The 15,742-nt window shown below is 40.9% G+C and overlaps 1 protein-coding gene across 1 annotated transcript in view; it reads right to left on the minus strand.

Moving 5' to 3' along the window:
• Positions 1–4,320: 4,320 nt before the first annotated feature.
• The window catches only part of REEP3 (receptor accessory protein 3), a 124,880-nt gene continuing 113,458 nt past the window's right edge, over positions 4,321–15,742 (minus strand). The window contains exons 7-8 of the mRNA XM_056107954.1: positions 9,399–9,523; positions 4,321–7,806 (exon numbers count right to left, since the gene is read on the minus strand). Coding sequence (XP_055963929.1) covers positions 7,750–7,806; positions 9,399–9,523 — 182 coding nt within the window. The 3' untranslated portion in view covers positions 4,321–7,749. The remainder of the gene's footprint in view (positions 7,807–9,398; positions 9,524–15,742) is intronic.

Below are 15,742 nucleotides of genomic sequence, written 5' to 3' on the forward strand. Positions count from 1 at the left end.
CGGCCCCGCCCCGCTGGAGCAGGTCGTTGGGACGGCGGCGCACCCCACCCGCAGGGGCCCGCAGGGGCCCGCAGGAGCGGCGCCCCTCCCCGCCCCCACGCAGGAAGCGCGCGGCTCGTCCCCACCCGCCGCACCACCGCCCGGGGACTCGGTCGTAAAGTCGCGCGCCCTGGGGGCGGGGGCGTTTCGGCGACCTGGCGGCGGGGAGGTGCTGGCGCGGCCCTTTCCCGCGGGTCCTGCACTTCCCGGCCCCGCTCCAAATCCCACCCCGATGCGCGCTGGCTCCAGCCGCCCCCCCACCCAAGCCCAGCTCTCCGCGTGCCCGCCCCCGCGCGTCTCCAGGACCCGCCGCGCCCTGGAGGTTCTTGGCCTCCCAGCTCCTTCAACATCTGGGTGCGGGGATTAGCCGCCAGATGTGGCTCTTGAGCGGCCAGATGCGCGCCCCCGCCCGCGGCCTGGCAGCCTGAGACGCTGGGCGGACGCGTGGGAGGCGCTGGGAGTTTTCCCTCCGAGCTGACTTGAAAGCCTCGAACCCCGGTCCCCAGGGCTCAGCGCGTTCGGGGACGGGGCCTGGAGCCGGGCGGGGGAGGGATTAAAAGTCAACCCGCTCCGTCCCTGCTGCCTCGCGGCTCCTGCGGCTTCTCCCACCCGCAGAGGAAACAGAGCAGCTCGACGGGTTCCCCGAGGAGCAACCCTGTGTTTTGACGGGCGACTCAGCCCGCCAGGTGCGCAGCCAGCCCGCGCCAGGTGTGGGGAGGTGGCAGGGAGGGGAAGGCCAGGGGGTGCAGTTGCAGTCAGGGGTGGCATCTGGGACTTGCCCTACGGCACTCTGAGGTGGTGGATTCCACGTTTGACGTTGGAGGTCGTATTCCACCCGGTACAGGCAGATCAGGCGGGAGGAAGGCCAAGTGAACCCTGTGACTCGACTCTCTTGGAATGTGCCTGGAATAATAACGGAGACTTGAAAGGTTTTTATGGCCGAGGTAGCTGGTGGAGGGGGAGCCGGCTCCTGCGCCTGCAGCTGGCTGACGGCCGAGGGGGGCAGCATTGCCTTTTGGAGTGCTGCTGCGTCTGCAAACAGGACAAAAATAGTCGGAGCATCTGGTTTGTATCAACCCCGGAGCACTTCTACCAGCTTAACCCGCCGTCCTAGGGAACGGACAGAACCAGACCAGCCAAATGGGTTCGCGGTGCTCTTTTGCAGCTATAGGTAAACGCAATCACAGCTTTACCTTTAGGATTGATCAGTCCTAACATATAACTGTCATTTACATACATAAACGTGGCAGATTAAACTTCCTTTTTCTGATATTGTGTGTGGGGTAGAGCCCGAGCATTCACATGGCAAGAGACGCTTTAAATAGGATGCCTTGTAGGGGAACTGATGTTGAACTGTGTTGTCCTAGAACAGTTAAAAAAAAAGTGTCCTGAGTGTAACCTCGAGCTTGCTTATGCTACTAAGTACACGGGCACTTTTCTCTCCCTTTCTGCCTGCCGCAGAATTCCAAAGGCAAGTTGGAACAAAAGGCAAACGTGTCTCAGTGTAAAGAGAGAACTTGTGCCAAGAATTATAGTCACAGGGCAAATAACCTTGTTTTCTCCTTCGTCTGTGGCCGCTATCAAACTCTGCTCTTGGAAGGTGGCCAACAGTCTGTCTGGTGGAGGGTGCTGCTAATTAGAGAGAGCCCATAAACCTCTCTGTCAAAGAGGGCATGTGACCTTCCCTTCAAGTCTAAACAATAAAGCTGGCGAGCCGCAGACTGCACTCAACGCTCGCTGCACTGCGGATTCCCTAAATAGGAGCAGGATGAAGGCCAGTTTAAGAGGTTGCCATAGCTCTGCTCTCACACTTTGAGGAATCGGTCACTCCGCTTCCCAGGATAACTTGTTTCAATTACTCTCTGCAATCTATTTGGAGGCAAGCAGCTTGCAGGGAGAACTCATTGTCTAAATGAGGAAGTAATTATTACTTGCTGCAGTCTCAGGTGCTTTGGGACCGTCGGGTCAAATATCAACCAGATCCCACGTTAACGTCACTTTTGCACTTCGGAGATGAGATCCTTTCAATGACAGCCCTGCGCCTGCTTTTCTAAAACGCTTCCCTCCCCAAGATTACAGCATTGTTTTTACTTTTCTTAGTCTTCCATGTCTTTTCTAATATTGGCATTTAAATGCCAAACTCTTAGGATTTCATGTTAAAGAGTCATTAAAAACTTTATAGGCATATCTCAATAGAGTAAAATACAGTTCCCCAACTCTTCCCTTCTTTGTCTAATTTACCTCCCTGGGAGCGGCTGCAAGCTTTAATTTTACACAGCATGCTGTCTACTATAAATAATATAGCTCCACTTTCTAGAACATATGGAAACTGTCTCCTGCTATGGAGCCTAACTATACTTGCTTTCAACTTAAACACGGAATAAAATTCATCTCTTATGTAAAAAACCGCCTTGGTCCTTTTTGGATGTGTTTTATTAGCTAAAATCCACTGTGGAAGAAAACAAAAAAATTCTTGTTGTGAATAGGGCACATAAAAGGGTTTACAAGGTGTGGTCTGAAGAGAGGAAGCCATGGAGCAAATGTCGGGGGAGAGAGGAAGGAAGGAAGGAAAACACTTCCTGAGAGGATACTCCTCCCTTTTAAGCTACATCCTCTCCTTTCTTCAAATCTCTTCCTGTTTGTCTTAGCCAATAAATTATAGTAAATTATGTCTTTATTTTTCCTATTCATTTGAAAAGCATCCTTTTTCTCCTAATTGAAGTAACTCTAAGGGCCAAATCTATTATTAGCTTCAAGTGACTAAAAAACTTCATTTAATCTAGACATGGTTTGGAATGTTTCGTTTTATATGTACAGTGAGAATAATTTCAACGTTAACTGCATATTCTATTTGACAGGTTTAACAGTAGTCTGAAGTCATAAATATTATGGGAGCTCCTAGGTGTGTCTCAAAATTTTTATCTATGTAAAATAGAGATTATTCTGCTTCACAATATTTGAAAACATTTTTGTATATGTTAGTTATTACAATTGAATAGGGGCATCACAAGTTTTTTTTTTTTTTTTTTTTTTTTGTTTTTAACTGAATCACCATGAGATACACAGTTACAAGGCTGTTCATGGCCTGGTTTCAGTCTGTATGTTCCCACACCCATCCTTCCATCATGTATATTTCCCATCATCATGGCATCACAAGTATCATAAGGTCTAATTCTTTCTCTTCCAAATAAACATCCCTTCTTTGTGTGATAAATAGAAGCCAAGATTTATAATTTCTATACAACTTTGTATTTCAAGGCAAATGGTTGTTTTGGAATTAATCTTAAGGATGCTGAGATGAACTACTATTTTTGTTGCTGTTTTGGTGGTTCAGGGAATTGAACACAGACCCTCCCTCCCTCCCTCCTCCTCCTCCCCCCTCCCTCCCTTCCTCACTCCCTTTCCTTTCCTCCTTTCCTCTCTTCCTCCCTTTCTTCCTTTGCAATGCTCAGGGTTTACTCCTGGTTCTGCACCTAGGCAGAACCACTGATGGGCCAGGGACATTAGGGGATGCTGGGGGTTGAACCTGGGTTGGTCACATGTAAAGAAAGCACCTTACCTGCAGTACTATCTCTCTGGCTCAGATGAATGACTTCAAAATAGATGCAGGGGGGCTGGAGTAACAGCAGGGAAAGTACACTTCTTGCATGCCAACAACCTATATTGGAGCCCTAGCATCCCATATGGTCTCCAGAGCACCTCAAGCACTCAGTGATTCCCTGAGTGCAGAGCCAACCTGAGCACTGCTGGATGTGACCCCCCAAACAAATAAATGAGTAAAAATAAAACCGATGGAGGACTGGAGAGGTGATATAGTCCACACTACTTATGGTCTCCCTGATTCTGGCCAAGAGTGATCTCTGAGCACAGAGCCAGGAAAAACTCCTGAGCAGTGATGGATGTGCCCCCCCAAACAACAAAAATAAATGAACAAGCAAACAAGACTTTGAAAAAATAACAAAACAGATGGAACTCCTGGAAATTTTAAATACATAAAGCTGAATTTTGTATTCTATTTCACGCCTGATACAGATAACCAACACAAAGTAATAAACAGGGTTTCTGTAGTACTTGTTATTTTATATCTTTCCTTTCTAACATCCATATCCAATAACTTAGTGGTGTTTCTCTTACTCCAGAATACAAATATGGTCTTTTAAATTTGCTCTGTAATCTTAAGTATGTGTATATGTTGTCTATTATTATTATTCAACCAACACACTCATGATATCAAGTAATGAAACCAAACATACTCTGACACAAGAAAATAACACACGTCACTAAGAAAAAAATGTTTATTTTATATTTAAGCTTTCAAAAAACACCTTTGCAAAATTATCCCATACTAGGTTTAAAGACAGTCTTTACAAAGAGATTTAGAAAATTATAAAACCTTTCTTTTAACTACTAAAGCTCAAAGATTTAGAAACTGTCAGAGAGAAAATGTTAATTTAAGGTCAATGTTTAAGGAGTTAATATACATTAAATCTGTAGGACACTGCTAGAATGTTAAATCTTAAAAACATTAAGAGGAAAGAAAACACCTTTTAAAAGTTTTATTCTAAAATGATGTTAATTAAAATATATACAATGCATAAAACAGTAACAAAATCTCAAAATTTATCAAATAGCTTTGCAAAGTAAGTCAACCTACATAAGAGAAAACAGGACTTTTTTTTTAAGTAGCTAGGAACTCCTTAATTTTTCCAATTCAAGAAAAATTTTTAAAAATTTAGTTCATTCTGGTTAAAACACAAATTACTTAAAATAAGGCAGCATTTTATCATCTTAAACAACACAAAAGTTCATGCATTCCAAAAGCATAAATGTGTTATTTAAAAAAAATTTATCTAATATTTTAGATAAAAGTGGAATATTTACAAACTTTGTAACACTGTAATGATCTTTGGTGGTGATATATGACTTAAATTCCCTGAAAACATGTTTATAATTCTTTTTCAACCAATTATGTAGTCAAGTATGTATAATGAGTCAATAGTGCAGGCAGTACTATTTTCTAGCAATACCAGAGACAGAAAGTTAAGTCAGTAAGTAGAGGTAATCTTATGTGAGATCTAGGCAGAACTAAATAATCAATTACAGAGCAATAAAGCTTATTTGCCTCATTTTTACACTGGAAAATTATGCTAAACTAAAGAATAAGCCAATTCTCCTAAGCTAACTCTAGATCTAGTTACTGAATAAGATGAATGAATATAGAATAGAACATTCGCCCTAATTTCAGGATCTCCCTTAACAGCTTCCAAAATCATGCCGTAAGTGGTTTTGTGCAGTGTCTGATACTCATGTAGCAGGTGGTAGTGGTGGTGGCAGGAAAGAATAAGGCACTGAGTCCAGGAACCAATTTTTCTCTTTAAAAAGCATCTTAAGAGGGACAATAATTTTGTCCAGGGAGACAGCTCAAAGAACTGGAGTGCCTGCCTGATATACGAGAGGCCTGGGTGTGATCCCTGGCACAATATGGTTTTCAGAACACTGCCAGGAGCAAGCCCTGAACGATGAGCTGGGAGTCAAACACCCCCGACTCCCACTGTATGGTCAGGTGTGGGTCTCCCCCCACCACCAAAATAAGAGGAGAACTTTATATTGTCTTAAGTTTTAAGACAGTATAAAGATAAAAGGAAAGAGCTTGCTGAAAAAGAAGCAAAATTTAAGAAATGTAAGAAAAGGAGAAAAAACAAGTTATAGCAAAGCAAAGTAATACCAATTATTTATAAGAGTACACCAGTAGAAATAGAACATGATGCACTGTGTGAAGGAATCTAGTTAATCAGGGCTGCATTAACTAGAGATTATTTCTGGTTTTTGTTAAGTTTGATTCCAGATATATAAAGGGATAAATAATTCTTTCACTTGAACAGGATGTATGAGTTTACTGTAACAAAGAATAGGCTGAATATTGAGATTAGACTTTCAAAAAGGTGAAACGATTCAAATTAGCCCTCACAAGTAATGTTTTTGATACAAAATCACTTACATGACCTTGTCGGGTAATTTGAGGTGGCACTGCTTTTGCATAGGAAAGACAAGTCTCTTGAAGCATTTTCTTCCAAAAGTTTATAATCAGAATACACAGAAAATCTGAACAGATTAGAGAAACTTTTCTGAATTGAAAGGATAAATATTAGTCAACATATAACAGATGAAGATAACCACAGAATAAATCACTGGGAGAGAAGTTGTAGTTGATCAAAAATGTCAGGTTACCTAGGAAATACTCTAAGAGACATTTATCAAGAAAAATGTATATATAAAAAAAGAAATTTTAACCACAAAAATGTATGACTTTTAGTAAAGTACTCTTGAGTAACTTTTTATTCTCTGCCAGCACTCTGAGATATATGTTGCTGAATGGATTAATATTTTAAAAGTTAAAAAGATCAAAGTACTCACAAATCTCTCATTGTTTTCACTTTTGAACAGTTTAACAGTCAAATGATCTAAATGAGTATAACTGTACAAATCTGATTAGTTATATAATTAACACCATCACCAGAAATATCGACAAGGTTCAAAATGCAATGTTATCAACATTTAAAAAGCTTGAGAGCTCAATAACTAAAAGTATCTTGGATCAAAGAAAATTTTTTTCCTAATATCTATTCTAATCGTCTCGAATGTATAAGTTCAACTCCTGTAATTTGTAGGCACTGATCTTATACACACTCAGGAAATTATCTCAGTCCGAGGGATTTAAATAATTCTAATTCATACCAGATTTATTGATAGCACACATAAGTGCTACACTCGCAAATAGATCGAATGTTTAAATTAGAAAAGGTTGAAGTGCTATATTGTTCTGACTCTTCCACAATAGCTACTACTTTCAAAAACTGAAAATAACCCATGTTAAAAACATGCTAAATTCAACTACATTGCAGGGCCAAATACGGAAAACTAGTGTTTATACTTCTTGGTTGTAAGGAATATAATTAAAAATAGTTAAAACTGGACAATCAGCTATAATTTTTATATTATGAAAATCAGATGAATCTAACAATGAAACCCACAGGAAAAGAGATGATATAATTCAGGGAATATAACATCAGAATATGAAAGATAACAATTGTATCAATAAAACATAATGTACAGTTGTAAAATAAGTAAACAGTTTTCAAGTGTGCAAAACTAGTTGGGAATGAAAGTGCTATGTGGATATCTGGTTTTCAAATACTTGTTTAGAAAACTTTCAGTTAATGATGTAAAACCGGTATTTAAAATTTAAAGAACACATAAGACATACTTTATCTACATTATGCCTTAGAGGCATATTTAATCACTATCTTCATGTGACAGATATAATATAAATGGAGGTAAACAATGGTATTGTGTTCGATACCATCAAGGTTGATGTATCTTGAATTATAAAAAAAAAAGACTCTTTTCAAGTATACTGTGGGTTTGTGTTCAAACTTATATCTCAGGTAACCCCATGTTGATCAGGAAATTGAAACAACACAATTATTATTTTTAATAATATATAAAAATAAGCCATACATAACTACTTTTATGCAGTTATGCAAAGTTGCCACAATTTGGAAGTAACTATTAAAGAAATAAAAATTTAAATTAACGAAAATAGGCCTTATCACCAACACAATTTAAATAAACATTTAATCCTGCATAGAATGTTAGAAAAAACAGTTGGTACATTATCATAATTTGTCTTGGGATGCTTAATGTGTATGACTAAAAATACATCTGTGGTCTTTTCTTCACTTTGTATTTCAGTGAACCATATCGCACCTGAAGAGAGAAACATGTTATTATTTCAAACTTTCTGATATTTGATGGAACGTAAAGAGTTTATAAATATGTAATAATTTTTAAACTTTTCTGACAAAAGAATCAATTACCTTTTATTTATTTATTTTTGCTTTTTGGGTCACACCTGGCGATTCACAGGGGTTACTCCTGGCTCTGCACTCAGGAGTTACTCCTGGCGGTGCTCAGGGGACCATATGGGATGCTGGGAATTGAACCCGGATCAGCCGCATGCAAGGCAAACGCCCTACCCGCTGTGCTATCTCTCCAGCCCTGAATCAATTACCTTTTAAATGTGCAAAAGACATCACAATTTTCATACTCAGAATGTGGGCTTGTGGCGGGGGTGGGGGGGGGTAACATGGGGGGGCGGAGAGATTAGTAAGTACAGTGGGTAGAGCCTTTTGTCCTCACCCACCAGGAGTGATCCCTGAGCTCAGACCCAGCACTGCTGGGTGTAGCACCCAAATCAAAACAAAACATTAGGGCCGGAGTGACAGTACAGCAGGTATGGTGTTTGCTTTGCACTCGAAGGACCCAAGTTCGATGCCTGGCATCCCATATGGTCCCCCAAGTACCGGCAGGAGTAATTCCTGAGTGCAGAGCCAGGAGTGGCCCCTGAGCATTGCCAGGTGTGACCCAAAAAGCGAAAAACAACAACAAAAAACCCAAGACATTAAAAACAAACAAAATGCCTAATCAAAACAAAACATCATAAAATATTAAAAAATTCCAGCTGGGGCTCCATGCAGTGGACTAAGGTTAGGGAGCGTGTTGGGCGGTGGCTGATCCGTGTCGGAATCCCAGCACCACAGGTTCCCAGCACCACTGGGGTGGTCCGAGTATCTTCCGACCAAAGGCCCGGAGCAAAGTGGTATCTCAGGCTCTGACTGCAGCAATGTGGACGACTTGGGAGCATCTTCCTTCCCCCAGGCACCCCCAAAAGTAGCAGGCACTATGCTGGATACATAAGCTACAGATACCAATTTCTAATAACAACAAAAATGAATTTATTTTTGTTTGTCTTGGGGCCACACCTGGCGGTACTCAGGGGACCACATGAGGTGCTGTGGATTGGATCCATGTTGGCCTCGTGCAAAGCAAGTGTCCCGCTTGCTGTACCATCACAAAAATCATTTATGATTTATGATTTACTTGGGACAAGGTCAGTGATCATTATTCACTGTGGCCTGAGGCTATAAACTGGAATCCTCCATTCCTTTCTGGTCACAGTGACAATAATACAAACCTGTACAATTTAATCCTCAAGTATGGTTGGTTACAAACAAATCTCTGTCCTTAATTTTTTGAGTTGCTTTCTTTGCTTATGTGTTGGGCTGTCATGGAGTACTCATTACAACTATATAATCTGCCATGTAAGAATATAATTTTCTCTAGGAATTATCATTTTCTAAATTCTCAGAGCTCTTATACATGATATTAATAAAGGATCTTACATATACCAGCTGCTCTACCACTGCAATCCTTAATTTGAGGGTCATTAATACTATAAATGATGACACAGCCGGGATCTTTAATACTAATTAGGAAAAACAACTTTGTACTTGGCTAACCTCTTTGCGGCCTTTGCTGGTTTTCACAGATTTCATGCTTTGTGATCTTCGAAGTCCTTTGTGTGTTACCATCTCATCGTCTGAAAAAGGTCCTTCCGCTTCTTCATCTGTCTTCTCATCTCCATCTTTCAGAGAAATTACATACATGAGTGAGTTTTTCAAACCAGCATATTTGGATAGAAGGACAATAGCCAGCCAGCACTGCCTCTTCACCTGTTCCCTGCATGGTTCACAGTTGCCCAGTTTTGTCTCTTTCTCAGTTGAAATGTGATCATTCTCAGTAGGCTTGCGCCACTCCAATAGATAAAGCTAATAACTCATTTCTCCAGGAAGTTTTTCTTGAACATTTATTTCTTTTTGTTTGTTTTTGTGTCATACCTGTTGGTGCTCAGGGGTTACTCCTAGTTCTGCACTCAGGAATTATTCTTGGTGGGCTTAAGGGACCATATAGGATGCCAAGAAGTGAACCTGGCAACACTCTACCCACTGTACTATCTCTGTGACCCCTCCTTGACTACTTCTAATTTTACCAGCTTCATCATGTCTGTTTTTTACTATGGATCTTTGAGACTATTTATTTTTGAGTAGATAACTCTTATCTTGTTTAAAACTCAACAAATAAATATAGTGAATCGACTGGCTTTTTTTTTTTTTTTTGCTTTTTGGGTTACACCTGGTGATGCACAGGGGTCATTCCTGGCTCATGCACTCAGGAATTATCCTTGGCGGTGCTCAGGGGACCATATGGGATGCTGGGAATCGAACCTGGGTTGGCCACGTGCAAGGCAAATGCCCTACCCATTGTGCTATCTCTCCAGCCCAACTTTTTTCTTTTTATGCATCCTAAACATGCTATAAGCCATTATGTATTTTAGTGTTATTTGTATTTATGTTTTAATTAGGAATGAAGAATTCTCCCTCCATCTGCACCCTCCAGTCATGTGTTAAACCTTTAGGAATCAAATAAGGCCCAAAGGGACTAAAACTTTGGGCAAGATAAGTCCACGGGAAGCAGGTGACGGAGAGGGTCAACCAAACCAGCAGAGCTATAGTTGCTGAGATAGAACCCAGCCAGACAGGCTACAGTAATTAAAGATGCTGTAGGCTGTGATGACAGATGTTAGTCAAAGGAAAAAGCCGGCATCAGGAAGGTCAGTTAAAAAGCCGGTGTGGGTGTGCTAACAGGCTACTGTTCATAGCTACAAGGATTTACTCAGATGGGTCAGAGTGCAAATATCCAGATGGTCACGTGGATTCTTGTCAGGAAGTCTGAGAGCAACCTGAGGCTGGGATGCAGGCAAAACACACTGCTTCTTGAAACAGCTGTTCTAAAATCCTAGCGTAATGTTGAGAGTCACTTGAATAACACCTTAATTCAAACTGTTGGGCCGTTAGTGGGTCTACACTTCTAACTGCTGTCTCCCCAGGTTATGCAGCTGGCTCAGGATTCACATTCTAAGAATGTCTGCCTGGAAAGAGCAGGGTAGGGCTCAAGTTTCAGGCACCATCTATAAAGGCTTGGTTGAGAATACAAGGCCCCACTGCATTTTCAGTTTTCCTTTGGCAAAGATAAAGAGCATATATATGTAAATATTCAGATCAAAGAAAAATGTTTTTATGTTAGGAGGGAGGGCAAGGGACAAACTTCTTCCTTGTGAAGGGAAATATACTGAATAAGTATGAATCTCCTTTCTCAGGACATGAACCAACTTGAGACCGGAAGCAAACCACAAGGAGTTGTTAACAAGCCTCTTGTGTCATAATAAAATAACCATCTTTAATTGTATATTAAGCAAGTACATTTTTTTTGCTGCCAGATTTATAGGCTAGAAATTAGGAAGGATTTAGAAGCAGAATCGGTTGTTGCTTACACTAAGACGCTGTTTGAGGTAGGAGAGAAAGCAAATATACCAGGCAAGGGCGGAGCGTGACAGTATGAAAGAACTGGGAGGGGCCAGTGGGGCCAGGAAGGGAAGGGGGTCAGTAGTCCAGGGGAAAATGCTGCTGATGCAATGTAAGTGGCAAAAAAGTACACAAAAATAAGCAAATAAAAATGAAGCCACTACATCTCTTGGAAGTAAGTTTTTATGTGATTATTTTATTTTTCCTTTTTTAAAAAACTGACGAATTATTAGAAGTGGGGAAATAAATAAGAAAAAAGAGCTTTGGGAGTTGTTATTTCTATATTTTTCTCTATCATTGTTTCTTAAACAAAATTCTTGATTCTAATATAAAAAATTACCATGAAAGTTATGGTGAAGCAGAATTAAGAACCAAATGAAAAGTGAGAAAGGAAACAACTAGGACCCAAAATTCTCCTAAGACCACGGATCTTGTTCAATCATTGTATGACAGAAACCCAAACATGAAATTTTTGCAACTGTATCTCATGGTGATTCAATTGAAAAAAGACTACAGATCTGACTACGTAGAGCAATATAGCCTGATATATTTTAATTGGGTTTTCCTTTATGATCAGAAATTAATTTCATTCAAAAGATTTCTTTGTTTTCTAATTTCAGCTTAAAAAAGCTTATTAGCTTTCTTTCTGTTGTTGCTTCTGGGCCATATTAGGTGATGACCTTTGTGCTCAGGGATTCCTCCTGGTATCCTCCTGGTCGTGATTGGGATTGAACTGGGGTTGACAGCATGCAGAGGGAATTACTTGTACTTGTATTATCTCTCCAGCCTCCTTACTAGATTTCTAATTATAACTTCAGGAAAATGAATAGATTGATTTATTATTCACAAGTATTATAAAATATGTATGCAGTAATATGCTAAATTAAGGATACAATGATGAAAAACACACAGCTCTCCTTTATAATCCTGAGAAGTTCTATGTTCCAATAGAGGAAATTGATGGGTATTAAGATATTATACTGATGCTATAAATAGATGATAAGGACAGGTGTTATGGGAAGAGTAAGGGAATCAACTCAGCCTGGGTGCGGGGGAAGTGGATTGTGAGAGAAGACCTCTTGTAGGAGGTAGTGACTAAGCTGAATCCTGAAAGCCTCATGATTCTATATAATTAGCACATGATAAAGTGAGAGAACAGGATGGAGTGCTGATAAATTACATGCTATTGAGTTTGAACTGCATAAGGGAGCATGGGGTGCCACTGGGTGCATCTTAACCAGAAGAGAGACCGGATTAGATTTGGGTTCTTTATAGAGTCTTCTTGATCTTTGGAGAATGAATCGGAAGCAGAAGGCACTGGAAGGAATGAGATTATTCAAGTATGGCAGGTCAGAAATGATGGGGTAAAAGAATAAAAAACAGTGACATTAGTCAAAATTAGGTGCCAATAATTCATTAAACTAAACCCTCCATTATCAGAAAAATAGGAGTCTGGTCAGACATTTTAAGATATGAATTTTTGAAATTAAAACCTGGAAATGAAATATGTATGAAAGGTTTGCTTTGGGTGGAGAGGAAGAAGAGATTGTGAGAAATCCAAGTATGGGTGCCATACACACATTAGATCTTGGTTTATGGGCCTGCTAGGCTGGGGGCGGTGAAGTTGATGGGGCACGACTGGTGCTTACAAAGTCAATTCTAAGGCTGACTCCTTTGCACCATCCGTCTGGACCGGACAGGGTTCCTGAGGAGCACGGACTGGGAACCCAATGTCGGGAATCGAGCCCGGGTCTGGCGTGTGTAAAGCTAACACCCTCCCGCTCTACTATCGCTCCGGCCCCTTGCAGACACTTTTGCATGCTGACTTGGCTTAGTCACAGCTCAAGATCTTAAAATTGGTTCTTTTTAAAAAGATTTTACTCCGTATAGTGGTAACAATAGTCAATATTCCACCAAGAGTGATCCCTGAGTACAGAGCCATGTGTAAGCCTGAACATTGACAGGTCTGACTCCAAAATAAGCAATAATAAAAAAATAACAGCCAATATGAATGTAGACATTTTTGGACTAGACACTGCTCTGAGTAATTGAAATATATAACTTGAGTGCAAAATCATGGAAAGTTTTCAGTTGTAGAGATAGACAGCTCAACAGGCGGCACACATGCAAGAGGACTGGGTTCAAGATACTCCTGAGCACAGAGCTGGCAGCAGCCCCCAAGCATTGACTAGCGCAACCCTAGAACCAAAAAAAGACAAAAAAAAATCAAGCCAAGTCTGACTAGGAACAAGATGAGCTCTCTGGCTGAAGGAGCCCTGACCCTATATCAGAGAGAAATGAGCTCCATGCCACCTCTTCGTGGTGAGATTCTGAGTGAGTACTACCTCTCTGGGTGGGCCCCATTTTTGAGCGTGGTGAGAGAGATGAGTGATGACGAGTAGGTTTCTGGATGAATGTCAAGCCTTAGCCAGTGATGCTGTCTGAGGCGGAGTGCCAAGTGGAATTCTGAGTTGCCATGCAGAGGTGGCACAATCTACCACCAAAGGCACCGAAGAAGGGAGTAAGTGTGTCAGTGACAGGGCTGAGGATGTATACGTGAGATCTGGGCTTGATCTCCACAAGCCCTAACACGTCCCTATTTGTCATCTTTGACTAAAATATCTCTAAGGCCCCTTCCTACCAAAAGTAGTTGAATTCATGATTCCAGTGGTCTTATAAGGTGCTGTAAATTGAGGAGAAAAAGACAGAAATGAGATAGCCAAGTTTAGGAACCTTGGCTATCTCATTTCTGCCAGCGTGCACTCTTTGGTAACTGATTTAGTCTATTATAGTCTGAGTTTATTTTATTTTATTTTAATTTATTTATTTTTAGCCTGAGTTTATTTTAAAGATAAGGACAAAAAGATGAAACCTGTGGGCTGGAGAAACAGTACAGGAAGTAAGGAGCTTGCCTTGCATGTGACTGACTCCAGTTTGATCCCTGGCATTGCGTCTGGGGTTCACCACCAGGAGTGACCCCTGAGCACCAACCGGGTATGGCCCAAAATCCAAAAAAGAAAAGATTTTATTTTATTTATTTTATTTTTTGCCTTTTGGTCACACCCGGCAATGCACAGTGGTTACTCCTGGCTCTGCACTCAGGAGTTGCTCCTGGCAGTGCTCAGGGGACCATATGGGATGCTGGGAATCGAACCTGGGTTGGCTGTGTGCAAGGCAAACGCCCTACCCTCTGTGCTATCTCTCCAGCCCCAAGAAAAGATTTTAAACAACAACAACAAAAAAATCAGTACCTTTGTCTTCAAATAGTAGAGTACTGTTATTTGATTTCTAATTTTGATGAGGAGGTTGATATTAAGATATTAAAACAGGTACTAAATCCAGACCAGGGAGATCAAGAGCCACATGTAGGCTGAAGGCCCAGTTTGAATCCCTGGCCACAAATGGTCCCCTGACCACTGCCAGTATGTCCCCAACCACCCCCCAAAACCCCCAAACTAAATCTTACTACTCAGAGCTAACATTTTAGTACAGCTTTTCAGGGTCTATAGATTTAAAAAATCTTTTTAACATATATTAGTCAATTCACCATCCATTATTCCTCTAAAGATTATAGTTCACCTACTTCTTCATTGTTAGTTTTCCCTACCAGAATTGAGAACTTTCTGGTTTTGGGGTAACACTCAGCAGACCTTAAGGGATAGTCATGGCTTACTGCTTGGGGTACCATATGTGCTAGAGACTGAACCTGGGCCAGTCTGCGTGGAAGACAAGCACTTCAGACCTTTGAGGGAGTTCTCTGACCCAGAATATATTATTATAAAAAAAAGAATATATATTATATCAGTAAGTACAGACTGACATTATTATTTTTCTTTTTAAAAATTTATTTGTAAATAATGGAAAGTGAAGCCCACTTTTTCTTCAACATTATTATTATTATTTTTTTGCTTTTTTTGGGGGGGGGAGTCACACCCAGTGATGCACAGGGGCACAGGGGTTACTCCTGACTCTGTACTCAGGAATTACTCCTAGCGGTGCTTGGGGAACCATATGGGATGCTGGGAATCGAACCTGGGTCTGCCGCATGCAAGGCAAACGCCCTCCCCGCTGTGCTATTGCTCCAGCCCCAACATTATTTTTCATGACTGATAATGAATGACCATTTTGATTGACCATCTCTTATGCATTTGGTCTCTTTTAGTATTTTGTAGTCATGAAGAATAAAGAAGTGAACATTCTTGTACATATATCTTTGAACACTTGTCTGATTATTTCCTTATGACATTTTCCTTGTATGTTTACTATTAAGTCAAAGGGAGTGAATTTTGGTAATTACTGCCAGATTGTCATGCAAAAGAAAATCCCAGTTGAGGATCTCCTATTGAGATTGGAGAGAAAAAGCTTGAGGGCTAAACCAGAAACTTTGCATGTGGGAGCCCGGGGGTTCCATTCCCAGCACTGCATAGTTCCCTAAGCACCAC

Source organism: Sorex fumeus, unplaced genomic scaffold, assembly GCF_029834395.1.
Source record: "Sorex fumeus unplaced genomic scaffold, SorFum_2.1 ptg000183l, whole genome shotgun sequence".
Classification (NCBI taxonomy): domain Eukaryota; kingdom Metazoa; phylum Chordata; class Mammalia; order Eulipotyphla; family Soricidae; genus Sorex; species Sorex fumeus.